The sequence below is a fragment of the Odocoileus virginianus genome, chromosome 20, assembly GCF_023699985.2.
Source record: "Odocoileus virginianus isolate 20LAN1187 ecotype Illinois chromosome 20, Ovbor_1.2, whole genome shotgun sequence".
NCBI classification, from domain to species: domain Eukaryota; kingdom Metazoa; phylum Chordata; class Mammalia; order Artiodactyla; family Cervidae; genus Odocoileus; species Odocoileus virginianus.
The window spans coordinates 10,728,033-10,744,779 of record NC_069693.1 but is presented as its reverse complement, the minus strand read 5'-3'; the positions used below and the strand labels follow the sequence as shown (position 1 = coordinate 10,744,779).

General features: G+C 56.2%; 2 protein-coding genes across 4 annotated transcripts; one reads left to right on the top strand and one right to left on the bottom strand.

Moving 5' to 3' along the window:
* Nucleotides 1-190: 190 nt before the first annotated feature.
* On the top strand, nt 191-11,633 carry GSK3A (glycogen synthase kinase 3 alpha). 3 transcript variants are annotated; one of them, XM_070450804.1, is made up of 12 exons: nt 191-627; nt 2,353-2,540; nt 3,832-3,915; nt 4,079-4,189; nt 5,781-5,911; nt 6,006-6,112; nt 7,051-7,148; nt 7,226-7,321; nt 7,685-7,871; nt 8,187-8,279; nt 8,857-8,909; nt 9,189-9,535. In XM_070450804.1, exons 1-12 carry the CDS (start codon nt 345-347, stop codon nt 9,249-9,251), a joined length of 1,494 nt encoding a protein of 497 aa, XP_070306905.1. In that variant the 5' UTR covers nt 191-344; the 3' UTR covers nt 9,252-9,535. The 3 variants fall into 3 exon arrangements, with proteins under 3 accessions (XP_070306905.1, XP_070306904.1, XP_020726805.1); XM_070450803.1 differs by lacking the exons at nt 8,857-8,909; nt 9,189-9,535 and adding an exon at nt 11,070-11,633; XM_020871146.2 differs by lacking the exon at nt 9,189-9,535 and having other exon boundaries at nt 193-627; nt 8,857-9,132.
* A 561-nt stretch (nt 11,634-12,194) lies between these two features.
* Nucleotides 12,195-16,747, bottom strand: ZNF526 (zinc finger protein 526). The gene is made up of 3 exons (XM_020871141.2): nt 16,639-16,747; nt 14,375-14,475; nt 12,195-14,284 (listed from the first exon to the last, which is right to left on the bottom strand). The coding sequence occupies exon 3, from the start codon at nt 14,265-14,267 to the stop codon at nt 12,237-12,239; it is 2,031 nt and encodes a 676-aa protein (XP_020726800.2). The 5' UTR covers nt 14,268-14,284; nt 14,375-14,475; nt 16,639-16,747; the 3' UTR covers nt 12,195-12,236.

Genomic DNA, 16,747 nt, shown 5'->3' with positions numbered 1-16,747 from the left:
TGCTTCAGAGTCCGCTGTGGGCACAGTTGTCCAACTTATTGCCCGGGATTCTGTTTCCCGAGGTGCAGCGCGACTCATCATCCCCGCATCCCTCTCTGAGGTCTGTGGACTCCATTTCCCGGCGTGCCACGCGGCTCTCTGTGAGGGCCTAGAGCGGCGACGGCGTCGCGTAGGGCCGGCGGACTGCATCTCCCAGCGTGCCCCGCGGCGGGCGCTGGGCCGGAGCCGGAGCCCGAGCGGCGCGGCCTGGAAGAGGCCGGAGCCCGGGGGAGGCGGCGGCGGCGGCAGCGGCGGGGGCAGCCCGGGCAGCCCGAGCCCCGCGGCCTGGGCCTGCGCTCGGCGCCATGAGCGGTGGCGCGCCTTCGGGGGGCGGCCCTGGGGGCTCGGGCCGGGCGCGGACCAGCTCGTTCGCGGAGCCAGGCGGCGGAGGCGGCGGCGGCGGCGGCGGCCCGGGGGGTTCGGCCTCTGGCCCAGGCGGCAGCGGCGGCGGGAAGACGTCAGTCGGAGCCATGGGCGGGGGCGTGGGGGCCTCGGGCTCCGGGGGTGGCCCCAGCGGCAGCGGCGGAGGAGGCAGCGGCGGCCCCGGCGCGGGCACCAGCTTCCCGCCGCCCGGAGTGAAGCTGGGCCGTGAGTACTAGCGGCGCCCGTGGCGGGTGGAGATCGGATCCCTGAAGCCATTCAGACGTCGATCAGGTTCTTCTTTATGCTCAGGGAGGAGCTCGAGGTCACTGTGCCTTCCCAAACTGGGATCTGAGATCTACCCCCTCCCGGAGAGAGGGATTTGGGGGCGGGGGGTACCATCACTTGGAGTTTGAATTAGAATTAGTAATCCTCCAAAAGACAGGGTCACAGGTTTCTGTTCTTCCAGTCCCGAAGTCTTGGGTCCGTGAGCCTTGAAAACAGGCATCTGATGTTGCCATCCATTCGAGAACGGATCAGGGGTCATTGTCGCTGGCAAATGGGGCTCAAGGGTTATTGTTTCTCAAGAGAACAGGAATAAGATCACCACCACCCAGAGAAGGGATCTGAATTTGCTCCCTTTTAGAGCATGGGGATTTGGAGTGAGTATCACTTAGAAGCAGGGATTTGGGTTTGCTGTGGCCCCAAAGAACAGGGCCAGGGCTTTCCAAATTTTATACCCAGTCATCTTCCCTTTTAAAACACTATCTGTCCATAATATGTAGAATTGTATCTCCAATGGTGGAAATTAATGATTGCTGCTTCTTGAGGGCAGACTGGAAGTTAGCGTATCTTTCAGACCAAGTTCATAGTCAGTAATATTCAAGAAAAGATGTCTTTCTTGAAGGGTTTCCTTTCACAGAAAATGGAATGGGGGCAGGGGAGGTTACCAGTCCCTCCCCTAGAATAAGGATGTGAAGTTATACCCATTTCATTATTCTGATGTATGATGTCATTGGCTGGATAAATAGCTATATAGGATCCTCTCCCTCACTGGCCCTCTGAATGGATCTGATTCATCACTGACTTCTTTTCTTTGGGGAACCTTTCACCAGTTACCCCAAGAAGAGGGATCCCTGTCCTCCAAGAATGCCACCAACTTTTGCTGCCATTCGCAGAATGTTTTGAGAATTTCCTTTAAAGGACTGAGGCCAGGATAAACTCTTGATGAGGGAGATCAGGTTCACCATTCTCACTATCATGTTACATAGAGGATGGGGTCTGGGCTCCAAACCTCAGAGGTGAGGTCAGGCCAGTGCCTTTTTCTAGCCCCAGAGTATTTGGGTAAGACCTAATTGTCTCCCAAAAGTGAGAGTTAGGGTGCTGGCACTCCCTACGAGAGGAGTCATTCTTTTCTGTCACCAGAAATCAGTGGTGAAGTTACCAGCTGCACTTAGGGAGGACTTAGAGATCACTGTCCCCCGAGTTGTGGGGAAGGTTAGGGCTTTCCTAACATAGAATTACCTCAGGGTTCCTGTTCTCAAGTGGAAGAGGTTAGGTCAGGTTCTCCCTAGTGAGGAGGGAGCAGAAGGCAGTTAGCTCTGGTCACGGATGGATTCAACATCTGGGAGTGGTGGTGCCTCCTCACATCAGGAGGGACAAGTAATTGGCTGCTCACCAGAAATGGAAATTAGGGGTTACTAACCCTGGTACAGCAAGAGGTTGTATGTGTCAGTATTCTCCCCTATGGGAGGAGTCAGGATTTGGGGTTCCCTGAAGGGAAGAGGGGAAAAGGAGGCATCTAGGAGCCACCTTTGAAGATGGGGGAGGGACAAAGACCATCCCCCACCCCATGAGCTTCCTGTAGAGACTCCCTGCCCTCTCCCAGCCCCAGGATGGGGTGGTGGCCCGAGGGGAAAGGTCAGTAGATTGTGTGTTCCCTTTGCTCCCCAGGTGACAGTGGGAAGGTGACCACAGTGGTAGCCACTCTAGGCCAAGGCCCGGAGCGCTCCCAGGAGGTGGCTTACACAGACATCAAAGTGATTGGCAGTGGCTCGTTTGGGGTTGTGTACCAGGCACGGCTGGCAGACACCAGGGAGTTGGTGGCCATCAAGAAAGTTCTCCAGGACAAGAGGTTCAAGGTAGCTTGCGGGGAACGGGGATCAGGAGGTTTGACTGCACATGACTGGTGGGGGAACCCCAGCAAGAGTGCTGGTCTTGGGTTTGTACAGAGGGTCCAAGCATGGGCCAGAGGAGAAGAGAGTGAGCTGTGTGGGGATGTGGATTCCAGGAGAATCCAGAGCTGACTTTTATCGGGCTCTTGTTCTTTTTAAGTGCTTTGTAGGTGAGTTTAACTTATGCAGAGATTCTCTGAGGGTCAGTACTGTTGTTACTCCCATTCTAAGTAAGCAGAAACTGGAAACTGAGACTTAGATAAGAGAATTGCACAAGGTCAAGGCTAGAATCTGATTCCCAAGCACTTCACCTTAATCACTGAGTTACTCTGCTATCCAGAAGAGAAAGGAAGCTGGTGGGGCTAATGATTCTGTCTGCGAAGGTCTGGCTCTGCCCCCAGGGTCTGGCACGTACTGGGAGAAACGCTGCCTGTGCTGCAGATGCCTGGGTGTGGGGCCCGGTCACCCCTGAGGAAGGGGTCCTCTTTCCTCATTCACCTGTGAGCTGGTAGAGGCCCTTTGGGTCCTATGTAGCTGGGGCATAGGAGAAACTGAGCCTGGCCTGAAGAAACCAGGTCAGAGTTTAGGTCTCGGGCAGGGAGGACTCTCAGGGGCAGGTCTTCCTCAAGGGCGCTGGTCAGAATTTGATTATAGGTGAGTCCCGAAGTGAGAGGAATCAGGATAGGGGCCTCTGAGGCCCCAGGGGGGAGCAGGGGAGAGGGAAGAGTGCTGAGACAGGTCTTCTGGGAAGAGGTTGAGGCTGGATCTCTACTGGGAAGGTAAGGATGAGAAGCCTGGAGTCCAGGACTCAGGATCCAAGTGCTCAGATGCCTCCCGGGAAAGCAGTGGAGCGGCATGGGGCCTAGGGGCACCTGGATGACCTCTCCCTGTCTAGTGTTGCTGGTGCCAGGCAGGGAGGTGGGCCTCATGTGGCCACATCATGTGATTTTCAAGAGAAGCTGAAAAACTTAGATTTACATGTGAAGTCATTTGTTTTGTAAATCTGAGTGAAAAATCAAACATTTTTAAGACGTAGACTGCAGGAAGCACATGTAAGTGGTCTGAGTTTAGTTGTGTGTGAGGGGAGTTGGGGTGAGGAATTAAGGGCTGCTTCATATGGGGCCTTGGAGCTGGAACTCACAGAGTGGCTGCTTGGCCCTGCGGGCAGGAATGGGGGAGTAGAGCTGTGGTGAGGGGTGCTCGGGCGAGGCAGGGAGAGTGGCTTGTCTTCTGAGGCTCTCTTCCCTTGCCCCCCAAGAACCGAGAGCTGCAGATTATGCGTAAGCTGGATCACTGCAATATCGTGAGACTGAGATACTTTTTCTACTCCAGTGGGGAGAAGGTGAGACCTGGGTGTGGGGATTCCTCCTCCGCTTGGACTCCACCCGTCTGCCTGCCTTTCTCATGGCTGCTCATCCTTCCCCCGTTATTCCCCACAGACCTTCCTCCCCCTCTTCCTTGCTCATTTCTCACGTCGCCTCACGCCTCTCCTTTGCTCTCTGCAGAAAGACGAGCTTTACCTAAACCTGGTGCTGGAATACGTGCCCGAGACAGTGTACCGGGTGGCCCGCCATTTTACCAAGGCCAAGTTGAGCATCCCTATCATCTATGTCAAGGTAGGCAGGCTGGTGGGCTGCAGGGGTCCCGGCCGACCAAGTCAGGGGCTCCAGACAGACTCTCCCGTCATTTCCAAGTTTACGTTGGTCTCTAGAGGCCTCAAGTGCCTTGCCCTTGTCCCTACATCCCCAGAGATGGAGCTCCCCAAAGGCAGGGCAGCCTGGCCCGAGGCCTGATTCAATCAGGGAGGACCAGGGCTGGGGAGGCTGCACGTTACCAGCTCAGGTCTACACTAGGAGCCCACCGGCACCATTAGTGTTGGCGGGGTCAGCTCAGAATCGAGAAGTAGAGACTTAGAATGCAGAGGCACACTGAGGTCAGAGTTCTGGCCTGTGGAGCCCTGGCAGAGGGGGACGGTAGGAGGCAGGGTTGGAGGAAACTTAGTGTCCGTGGAACCAGGGACTTCTGCATCTTCATTCATGGCCTGCAGAGGCTCATTCCCCTGGTGCTGTGCCCTGTGTGTTACTGTCCCTAAGGACATACTTGAGTGAGTGGGTGGGTGGGTGGGTGGGCGGCCGTAGGGATGCTGTGGAGAACGGGACTGGAGCAGCCAGCTGCATGGCGGGAGGAGGGTGGGTTCACGTTTGCGGAGGTTGCATGGGCCCAGTTTTTCCTCCCGCTGGCTTTAAGTATCCCAGGCCTAGGTTGGTGCTGTGGGACCTCACCTTCTGTGGGGGTGGGTGGTGGTGGTCTGGTTTGTGAACTGTGTCCTGGACCCAGCACTGAGCAGCTCTAGAGGTCCCACTGACTGAGACCCAGACTGCTCCTGAAGAGCTCTCAGTTTAGCAGGGTAGACGGGCATCATCACAGAGAACTATAAAACTACCAACAATGACCGAACCGGAAGCAGCACAGGGCTTCTGCAAACAAGAGGCCCCTGGCCCCGCCTGCTTTGGGAGTGAGAAGGATCGAGGATGGCTTCTGGGAGGAGACTGGGCACAGGGCAAGAAGTGGGCATCTCTGGCCACAGGCACTGGGAACCGAGGAGGCAGTGCCCAGGAGGCAGGCCTGAGCAGTTACACATGCCGGCACTGGACGAAGCCCTGGGGCTGCAGCAGTGATGGGAACACAGATCCCTGCTCTTTGGCTCTTAACGTCCTAGTCAGTAGGAAAGAGAATAGCAGAAAAATCCAGGTGGAAAGGGGCTGGCCTGAGAATGGTTTTGACTGCTGAGTGAAGGAGACTGAGCCCTTCCTACAGCCAGTGGTTTTCTTGGTGAGGCTCCCCAGCCTGCTTTAAAACAAGGCCTTCCTGATGTATCTGTCTTGTCCATCAGGCTTCTGCTGAAGTGTGTGTTTGAAGCAGTGATTTCCAAAGTGTGGACCAGCACCAGCACTAGGGGCTGGTTGCAGAGCCTCATCCTGATCTACCGAATCAGAACCTCTGGGAGTGGGCCCCGCAGTCCTTGTTTTAACACGGCCTCCACGTGATTCTGGTGCTCACCAAAGCTTGAGAACCAAGGGGCAGTGGAAGTGTTTTCAAGACAGGGAGAGTGGGCCTGGAAGGGCTCTGCAGGCCGAGATGGTGGAGCAGGGGTGTGCTCTGCGGGGAGAACTGGGCTGGAGTTCTGCTGTCCCCTGCCCACCCCAGGTGTACATGTACCAGCTCTTCCGGAGCTTGGCCTACATCCACTCCCAGGGTGTGTGTCACCGCGACATCAAGCCCCAGAACCTGCTGGTGGACCCCGACACTGCTGTCCTCAAGCTCTGTGATTTTGGCAGGTGGGCCTCACCTGGGGTGGGCTGGGTGGCTGAAGGGGCGAGGAGGGGTCCCGACCCTTGGCCTGTGTTGACTCCTGCCCATATCTTCCCACAGTGCAAAACAGTTGGTCCGCGGGGAGCCCAATGTCTCCTACATCTGTTCTCGCTACTACCGGGCCCCAGAGCTGATCTTCGGAGCCACCGACTACACCTCATCCATCGGTCAGACTTGAGGGAGGGTCGGGGGTGGGAGTAGCAGTCGTGGCAGTTTTTTTAGGTCTTTCTGTGTGTCTGCCAGGCCCAGTGATAAAAGCTTAACATCTGTTCATTTAACGGGTCCTCACGAATTCAGGAAGGTGATGCTGTCATAGGTGTATTTTACAGTCTAAAGCTTAGAGTGGTGAGGTCACCTGCCCACAGTCAGGTGGGACTGGGCAGGGCTGGGCTTTGAAAGCGGACCTGACTCCAGAGTCCATACAGCCCTGAAACCTCCCAGGAAGTCCTTTCTCCTCAGTCAGCAGGAGGGGCTGACAGTGACCTTGGGGGAATTGGGAGGTGAGAGACTTTGCCACCATGAGGGTGTGACCTGTTTACAGGGCCTCGATGTCCTTCCCTGTTGCTGGGGGTGAGAGTGCCAACTTCCAGGCATGAGGAGAGGGTATGAAAGTGTTTGGAAGAGAAAGTTCATCAGCTTTGCGAGGAAACTTCATGGTCCCTAGGTGTGAACTTGTGCTGTGGGGGCCAAGGTACAGGACTGGCAGGGGTGACTAACCAGGCCACAGCTATTTCCAAGAGCAGAAAAGAGGCCAGAAGTGAGTAAGGCAGCTCATTTAATGCTTTCCCTTCCTGAGGCCTGGAGAACACAGGTGTCTGTTTTGGGCCTGTTGATGTGTCCTCTGAGGCTGCAGAGAAAAGGCTTACTGGGATCAGAGTGGAGAGGCAATGGAAGCCTCTAGATTGGAGAGTACGGTGCAGTCAGGCAGACTTGGAGGTTCAGAGTCAGGCTCCTGTGTTCCTATGCTGTGTGACCTTGTGCAAAGCCCTTTCTCTCTGAGCCAAGAAAATGGGGCTCTTGGCATTTCTCAGGGTGATCATGAAGGACAGAAATGCTTGCCTGGGGATGGGCATGGTAGCTCTGACCCTCCCCCGTTCCTCCTCAGATGTGTGGTCGGCTGGCTGCGTACTGGCTGAGCTCCTCCTGGGCCAGCCCATCTTCCCTGGGGACAGTGGGGTGGACCAGCTGGTGGAGATCATCAAGGTGAGGGCAGGGCCAGGGTGGGCAGGGACTGGGCTCAGGGCCAAGGACCTTGCTCAGACCCCTCCCTTTCCCTACAGGTGCTGGGAACACCAAGCCGGGAACAGATTCGCGAGATGAACCCCAACTACACGGAGTTCAAGTTCCCCCAGATTAAAGCTCACCCCTGGACAAAGGTGGGGCAGGGCTAGGGGTTCAGGCAGCGTGGCTGAGGTCCCCACTGGAGGCCAACTGGTCTGGGGACCTGGCTACAATCATGGCTCAGTAGTGGGTCAATTAACTTTGATCACATGGCAAAGTTTAAAGCTGAGGACTGCCAGTAAATCCCAGAGGCCTACTTTCTGATGGGGAAACGGGCACACAGCACAGCAGGGCCCAAACAGTCATGGTACCCGAGCAGGTTGCTCATCCGATACAAACTCACCTCCCCTCAAGAGGCTGCGCTTCAGTTTCCTCATCTGGCAAGTGGGGTTGTGGGAGGCAAGCAGGAGGCCCAGGGCCTCACCCATTGTCACCTCTACCCGCTCCCCACCCCCCAGGTGTTCAAATCCCGAACACCGCCCGAGGCCATCGCGCTCTGCTCTAGCCTGCTGGAGTACACCCCGTCCTCGAGGCTCTCCCCGCTGGAAGCCTGCGCCCACAGCTTCTTCGATGAACTGCGATGTCCTGGAACCCAGCTCCCCAACAACCGCCCGCTTCCCCCCCTCTTCAATTTCAGTCCTGGCGGTGAGAACTCAGCCTGGGATCTGGGGTGCTGGGAGGGCAGCCAGAGACAGCGAAGAGCTTGGTGTGGAAGACAGGAGTAGAGAGCTGAGGGTGGGCTGCAAGGCAGTTCCTAGGGCTCAGGAAATACACCCCTAATGCAGGGAGACCCCAGCCCACCTCCTCTGCACTCTGCGATCTCCCGTGTTATGCTCCTTCCAGTTTTTTATTTAAAGGGTTCAGTGGCTACACCTGTCCCTATCTGGTGCCCCTTTCTAACCAGGACTGGGTCTCCAGGTGCCCTCTCCCCTGACTAGACATGTCCATTCCTGTCTCTAGAACTCACCATCCAACCATCTCTCAACGCCATCCTCATCCCTCCTCACTTGAGGTCCCCGGCGGGCACTGCCTCCCTCACCCCATCCTCACAAGGTAAGTTGGGGGCCATCTCCTGGGCAGTGAAGCTGCATTTCTCAGTGTAGGGCGGGGGGAGTTCTCACAGCCCCTGAGTTTACTGCAAGCATGCAGAAATTGTTAGCAGAAAGCATGTTTCCCGCATGAACGGCCACCTCTGTAAGGCATTATTGCCTGTATTTTGTGTTCAGATGCAGACTGGAAAACCAAAGACATACATTTGGCCTGCACAAACAGTTAAATTTATTCCTCCCATTTAAAAATAAGGGCTATTTTATGTGCAAATCCAGATTTCCTGTTTCTCTTGGGGAAGCAAATCAGACTGGGCAGCAGTGGGCCTGCCTCTGCTCAGGGCGGTCCTACCAGCTGGAGCTGAGGTCCGGCTGCCCCCCCGCGCTAGGGGGGCTTAGCTCCCTTGTGAGTCACTTAGTGACCAACCTGGCCCTTTGGCGTCTGAGTTTGAAACCCTCGACCTAAAGTGACAGCTTTCGGTTTCTAATGTAGCATCTCACACCAGCTTCCTGCCTTGGGGTGGCGGGGTGGGGGTGGGGGGCCAACAGGCCCAGGTTAACCATCTGCTCCTTCCCCCCCTCAGCTTTAAGTGAGGCTCAGACCAGCTCGGACTGGCAGTCGACCGATACCACAGCTGCCCTCACTAACTCTTCCTGAGGGCGCCACCAACTACCCTTCCATCTGGGAGCCCTTTGTGGGGCTGGGAAGGGGGGGGGCATAGCCCACCAAGCTCCTGCCCTGACTGGGCCCCTAGACTAGAGGGCAGAGGTAAATGAGTCCCCACCCCTCCTCCAGTCCCTCCCTCACCAGCCTCACCCCTGCGGTGGGCTTTTTAAGAGGATTTTAACTGGTTGTGGGGAGGGAAGAGAAGGAAGGACAGGGGATGGGGGGCATGAGGACCTTCCACCCCCTCAGCCCCTCCCCCTCCCCCCAGGTCTCCACCTCCTCCAACCCCCTCCCCTACTGCGTCCCTTGTAAATAGAACTGACCAGCCCCTCTCCTCCTCTTCCCTCCCCTGGCCCCCGGGTGTAAATAGATTGTTATAATTTTTTTCTTAAAGAAAATGTCGATTCGCACCGTCCAACCTGGCCCCTTCCCCTCCTACAGCTGTGTCCCTGCTCCTGTCCTCTGCCCCTAAGGCCTCCTCCCTCCTCTCCCCACCCTGGAGGGCAGGGGCAGTGGGGGAGCTCCTGATGTCTTAGTTTTCACAGTAAGGTTTGCCTGTGTACAGACCTCCGTTCAATAAATTATTGGCATGAAAACCTGCTTCCTGTCTAGACACCTGTTTTCACAGAGGTGAGGGAGGAGCTTGGGGGGCGGCCGTTGGACAGAGTGGGCTGCGTCTCAGGCAGGGTAGCAGGGTGGAGTGAATCCAGGCCAGCCCAGGCCTCCTGTGCCTCAGCTCTGTGCACGTGGTGAGCCGCGTCTGGCTTATCCACCGCAGCACATATCATCTGCTTCCACTTAGGGAGGGAGGCACTGTCATTCCCAGGTGACTGGTGAGAAAGCTAGCCATCAGATAGGTCAGGGCTACAGAGTGTAAGTGGCAAAGTCAAAGTTTGAATAAAGGGCTCCCTATATCATAGCCCGAGCTACATGCCGCTTAAGGGGGACACATGATGTGGGGGGGGTCACGGGCCAAAACAACCTTGATACAGACTCTTGGTGGGCATGGATGGGGGCAGAGGAGCCGTTTCCAAACCCTAGCAGAGAGCCCCAAGCTTTTGTTGCTGTCTTAAACAGGGCCCTCCTGTGCCCACCTCTAGGGATCGTGGGAAGTGACAACTCTGGGAAGGTTGTTGCAGGGGGCCTGACTTTTCTCCTTGCTTTGTGAACATGCTGGCGCCAGATGTTGGGGCTGTGGCAGAGTGAAATGGCATCTCCTCCACATGGTGCCAATGGCAGCAAAGGCAGGAGGCCCTAGAAGTAAAAGGGGGCCTGGAGAGGAAACAATTGAACTGTCCAGTACTGGACTCCATTTGTGAAACGGGGGAGTTCTGAACACACCTCCGAGGGTGTTCAGGGATTGTTCCTGTGGTATCTGGGCTCTGCTATCTCATGAGGTGAGCCCCAGGGGCATCTGTATACTGACCGGCCCAGAGCAAACCCTGCCACTCCCTGCTCAGCACTATCAGCTGTCACCTTGTTCGTAGGATGAACACCGAGAGCAGGTGGACTGGATGAGGGAAGGAGGGGTCTGGACAAGGGGCTGACCTTGGATTCCCGGGGACCCCTGCCTGCTGCTCACACCAGTGGACCCTGAGGTTCCCAAGGGTGTCCCTACACCCTCTGCCCACCTCGCTGGCCTCTGTCCAGGTCTGGTCCCATCCTCTCCTTCCCCGCCCATCTTCAGCTTCCTCCTTGTCCCACCCTGTTGGATGCCAGAGAGCCCTAACCCCACCAAGAACCCTTACCCCATCCCATCCCTTGCACCTCCCTAACTTCTGAGGCTGGCTTTCAAGACCTTCCCAGGTCTAGACTTCCCCCGATCCCCACCTCATCACCCCTCCTTTGCCCGGCCTCCCTCCCGGACACCTCAGCCACAGCCTGTCCTACTGCACCTGTCCGAGCACCTCGGTCTGTAGCGGCCTGAGAGGAGCCTGCCCCATAGGCCTGCCATAAGTGATCTGCTTTCATTTGGAGAGCGAAGGACTGTCAGCCCCACATAACCTCTGAAAACACTGGGGATTCCTTCCTGCTCCCAAGACCTTTTTCTCTCTCGAGGTACCTTAAGCTGTTATTTTTCCTCCAGTTACAATGACTCCTCTGAACCGCTGCCCCCTGCACTGGTTTCAGGTCACAGTCACTCAACACCACTGGTTACAGATGTGAGCCAAAAGGACCACCTGGATTCAAATCCCGGCTGACGCCTCTGCCCAGCTATGAGACCTTGGATGAGTCTGTCCCTGTTTTCTTGGGATAATATTGAGATGGCCTCACAGGCCTGCTGGGATCACAATACATGCACAGTGCCAACTGTAGTGCCTGCCATGGCTGGGCAGCCAAATGTCTGCTGTCACTGTTGTCAATAACTGGACCACCTCTGACTGTACCAAGAACTCAACGCCCTTGCAGTGTTGTTCGCCTGTAATATTTCCTTCCTCTTCTACTAGCAGATGTTTACCTTTTCTAGGATTATCTTCTCTAGAAGTCTCTGACCCCTGATCTACCGTGAAGTTTGTTTCCTGCTCCGGGCTCCTACTGTCCCTACACCTCCCCACTGCCACCGAGGACCCTGGGGCTGAGGTGTGCCTGCCCCGCCTCAGGCACCGCAGAGGCCTGACTCTTTGGCCCTCGGCACATGGAGGGTGGCCTTAGGACATGCAGGCTGAATAAATCAACAAGACACTCAGAGAACAAGGCCATCTGTACTTGGGTGTGTTCCTCTAATCCCTCTGCGTGGCTCTTGGGGCACAGCCCCAGTCTGACTCATGCCTGGGTCCCCAGTATCACCCATCTGCAGCTGAATACTCATCTTTCAGCTGGAAGTGAGATCAAAGAAGCCCAGAGAAGTCAAGTACCTTCTTCCACCAGGCAGAGCCAAATGCAGGGAGCCGGGAGTCCAGGGAAGGCGAGGGTAGGGGCAGGTGAACAAGCAGAGGACCTGAAGAGGTATGTGACGGTGCCCAGCAGAGACCCGGCACATGTTCAGGGCTCAGGAAAGGTTACCTGATGTTGCTAGGCACCAGGGTGACGCGGAGCAGAGAGTCTTGGAGAACCCCACTTTGCAACACAGTGGGGTGACTTGGGACACATTGGTGTCTCAAGAGCTTCAGTGTCCCCTCAGGCAGAGAAAGGTGACACCTGGTGGGGCCGTTCTGAGGAGTCAGTAGGGAAGAGGTCAGGGTGGATGCTGGCACCCAGTGGGTGCCAAAGTGGCTTGTCAGGGGGTGGTCCCCTTCTCCCCAGAGGTGCCCACACTTGTTTTGCAACCAAATTTTTTTTATTGTTGCTCTTTAACTGTCACATGAAGGCTGTGTCCAACTGCAACAGCCCGCTCGCTTCAGAAGCCCCCAGGGCCGCCTGGCACAACTGCAGTGTGTCTGCAAGGGCCAAGGGCTGGGATGTCTCGATGATGGCAATGGTCTCCCCGAGCTCAGTGCACATGATAGTCTGCTGAGGCTCGGGGGGTGGGGGCGGGGCAGGAGGGGGCGACCGGGGAGGCTGCAGTGTCAGGGTTCGTGCCTGGGCGTGGACCCGCTGATGCAGTCGCAGGCCCGCCATGGCGCAGAACCAGCGGCCGCAGGTCCCACAATAGTAGGGGCTCTTGTTGTAGAGTCCAGTGATGGGAAGGCGAGGCGCGCGGGCAAATGCCACCGGCCGCAGGTGCAGTCTCCGGTGCTGCTGCAGGTTGGAGCTCTGCGTGAAGCGCTTGCCACAATCCAGGCACTGGTAGGGACGCACGCCTGTGTGGGTCAGCTGGTGGCGACTGAGGTTGGCCAGAGAAGCAAAAGTCTTGCCACAGGCATGGCACTGGAAGGGCCTCTCGCCTGTGTGCGTCCGGAGATGGTTGCGCACATGGACCAGCTTCTTAAAGCCCTTGCCGCAGACGCCGCAACGGTGCCGCCGCTCAGGGGGCCCGTGGACGGCGCGCCGGTGCCGGGAGAGCCGGGAGGCTGAGGCAAAGGACTTGGGGCACTGCGGGCAGGGCAGCTGGGCGGGCGGGGTGGGAGGGGCCGGGGGGGGAGGTGTGGGCTCGGCTGGAGCCAGGGAGGCCACCGCAGATGCTACTGTGGGTGGTGCGGCAGAGGGGGGTGCCCCACTCTTGCCGGCGTGAGTGCGCCGATGGTAGAGAAACTTGGTCATGTTGCTGAATGTTTTGCCACAGCGGCAGCGATGCAGTGGGTTGGCAGTATGGGCCCGCCGATGGGCCACCAAAGTGAGCTCCGTGCCGAAGCCGCGGCCGCAGTCCACGCAGAGGTAGCGGGCTTCACCGCGGTGCAGCCGCAGGTGCTGCTCCAAGGAGGCTGCTTTCTTGAAGACCTTGGAGCAGGTTGTACACTCGTGGGTACCACCCACATGCGCCCGCCCATGAGCCAGAAGCCGGTTTGCTGAGCTGAAGCTGCGCTGGCACTGGCTGCAGTAGAAGGGGTGAGCTGCTGAGGCAGGGCCATGGGATGCCCGCCGATGTCGCCGGCGTGTCCCTGCTGAGGTACAGTGTGGGGGACCATCCCCACTGCCCTGGGCCTGGCCAGCTGCAGACTTGTCACCTCCCTTTGCATCGTCACCAACCTCGGCTGCTGCCTCCTCTCCCTCTGTCTCTTCATTGTCATCTTCATCATCTTCCTCCTCCTCCTCTAGCCCATTGTGCTCTTCTTTCTCCAGAGAGTCAAAGTGGGTGCCTTGATGCTCCAAGAACTCCTCGGGGGTGGTACAGAGGGTAGAACACTCGGGGCACTCGTAGGGCTCCATCTTGACTTCGGGTGGAGCAGGGGGTGGAGGTGGTGGTGTGACGGGAGGCAGAGGCGGTGGCACCAGAGGTTTAGCTGCTGCAGTAGAAAGGTGCTGGGCCTTGCGGTGAGCCACCCACAGCTCAGGTGAGGGAAACAGCTCCTGGCAGTCTCCACACTGGTACTGGATCTGGCTTGCAGACTCCCGCAGGTGGGCGTCTTGGTGAGCAAGGAGCTCCCTGGGGGAGAGGATGAGCTGGCTGCACTCGCAGCACTGGAAAGGCCCTTCCTCAATGCCTGGCACCAGCTCTGGCTCCAGGCCAGTGTCCTGGGTGGTCAGTGCCTCCTCCTCTGTGACAGTGGGCACATGCTGCTCCTGGTGTGACAGGACGTCTTCCAGTGTGTTGTAGAGGTTTCCACATTCAGAGCACATGAACTGGAAGAAGAGGGAGGAGGCAAGGGCCTCCCCAGGTGTCATCTCAGTCAGCTCCGTTGACATCTCCATCTTCTCCCCTAATATCGGTGCTGACATCTCCACTACCCTTGGCGACATTTGTGTCGGCATCTCAGCTACCTCAGCCACTTCAGCCACCACCTCTGCCATTGTGCGGAAGGCAGTGCCTGGAGAAAAGAGGGGGGCCTAATAAGACACCAGGAACTCAAGGGGAGGGGGGATGTTTCAGGAGTTCCCTTGCCCATATCATCACTCACCAGTCTCTACCAACGAGCAAGTCTGGATTCAATGTTTAAACCTCAGTCTTCAGTGGGCCCACGACTCTGTAGCTGAACTGCACCCCATGGTGGCCAACCATCTGCAAGAGAGACAGCCCTCCTCAGTCTGGCCTCTGATGCCACCCTCCTTACCCAAAGGGCTGGTCACACCCTTTCCAAGAACATAATGTATCTTTGGGGGCCTCCTGGCCTTTGCCTGTGCATTTCCTCTCTGTGCAGCATCTTTCCTCCATCTATGTGTACACACAGGGATGCAGCAAAGTTTAAGAGCACAGGCTTTGGAACCACACTGCCCTTGGCTTGAATTTGAACTCCTCCACTTACTTTGTCTCTCTGAGACGGTCTTCTCACCTGTGAAATGGGCTAAAAGTAGTAATGACAACAAAGTCCCTGGTACTTGATCAAGGTTAGATAGAATCATTACTTGTAATTCTCCAGAAATGTTTTTCTATCCTAAGTCTTTGATGCTGCTATTCTTTCTGGCAAGAAAGTTTTCTCTTTTTGTCTAACAAACTCCCACCCAGCATTTCCTTTTGTGAAGTCTCTTTAAATAACATATCTATATCCACAAGGTGGTGGCCACTCCCTCCTCCTTGCGGTTCTTCTTTTCTTTTTTTGGGGGGGGGCTGCATCTCTCAACATGTGGGATCTGCCCTGACCAGGGGTTGAACCTGTGCCCCCTGCACTTATAACCACTGGACCACCAGGGAAGTCCCTCCTTGGGGTTCTTATTCTGTCACCTCCATCATAGCAAATATCATGGACTTGAGATAAACTCATCAAGCTGAGAAGGCTGGCAAGGCAGATGTGATTCATTGTAGGGGCTGCTGTCATCAACAAAACCACTGATCAAGTGCAGGGATTTTTTTTTTGTTTGTTTTGTTTTGTTTTTTAGGAAAACGACATGTTTATTTCTCTGTGCTCAACTTCCAACCTATATCCGTATGTAAGGATTTTAACTTCTGAACTTCCCTCTATGTGCCCCCTATCTCCCTCTATTGGTGTGGGCTCAACCCAACCCAGGACCCTTCACACAATGGGGGTTCAGAGTCCTTCTGACTGCCTCCATGCAGGCCTCAGTAGTAATTTTCCAAGTATAATCCCCACCATCTCCCATTTCTTCTTCAACTCATTTGTTAGTGCCAGAGTTCAGCTTACAACTCTGCACACAAAAGTTTCTGCACCTTTCAGCATGTGGGATCTGCCCCCGACCAGGGGTTGAACCTGTACCCCCTGCACTAGAAGCACGGAGTTATAACCTGTATTGCTAGGGAAGTCCCTCCCTGGGGGGTTTTATGGTATCCTGTGCCACCTCCGTCATCACAAATATCATAAACTTGGGACAGAGTTAAAAATGTGAAGCTCCCAGAGGTCTCATCACAATAGGCTCTGAGTATATCTGCTGAATGAATAATGCTCCTTCCAAGAAGCGAGGCCCGAGAGTTTAAGGGTCTCTGCACACATTCCACTTTTCCCACCAGACCAGCCCTCCTATTAAACTGTGAATTCCCACAATAACAAGGCCCATCACTGGGCCCTGCTATCGGCTGATGTCCAATAAATCCTCCTTGAGTAAATGATTCATTAAAAGCCCAAGAGCTAACTTTTTGACTCCTTCCCTAATTTTTGAGTTGCCCGGGGCCCTGGCACACAAAAGCCATTCAACAACGGATCTTCTCGGAAACCAGGGGCCTGAGAGTTCAACTTTTCATTGTTTACAGCTCTGCTGCCAAAAGAGAATTCCCCTTTAGCGAGGCCCAGAGCCTGGTGCAAGGCTTTTACACAGGAGGCACCCAGTAAATGTGTAGAACATGGCCTAAAAGACCTGAAGTGTGGACTTTCCTAGTCAACATTTCCCATTTCCCAATCTTGGATTGTGAACTACTGAGGAGAAATACGGGTTTAGGTAGGAGATCAACAAAAGTCCTTCAGGAAAGAGCCCACCAGGGGCCTGGAAGTTCAACTTTACTGAGACACAACCCTTTTCTCTGACCAAACTTATCAACTCCGCAGCCTGAGAGAGCCCTGCAAACAGTGGGGGGCCTGCACGCCATAGGCGCTCAGTCAACGCTACAGGGCACCGAGGAAGGAGCGCTCTTTCCACTCCGCGCCGCTCCCGCCCTCGCGCAGGCCCCAAAGCTCCTCGACCCTCGGTGTCCCCTTCGTTCTCCCTCCGCCCTCTCCGTATGCCCAGCGTTCTCTTCCCCGGCCCGCCCCGGGGCGCCCTCACCCGTCTCTCTCACCTCCTGCAGCCCCCGCCGCTCTTGACACAGACCCTCAGCTCCAGGCGTGCGGGACCCCTCACTATTCACACCTCCCATTGGGCGGCTCCTTACCCGTGGCAGCCAATCA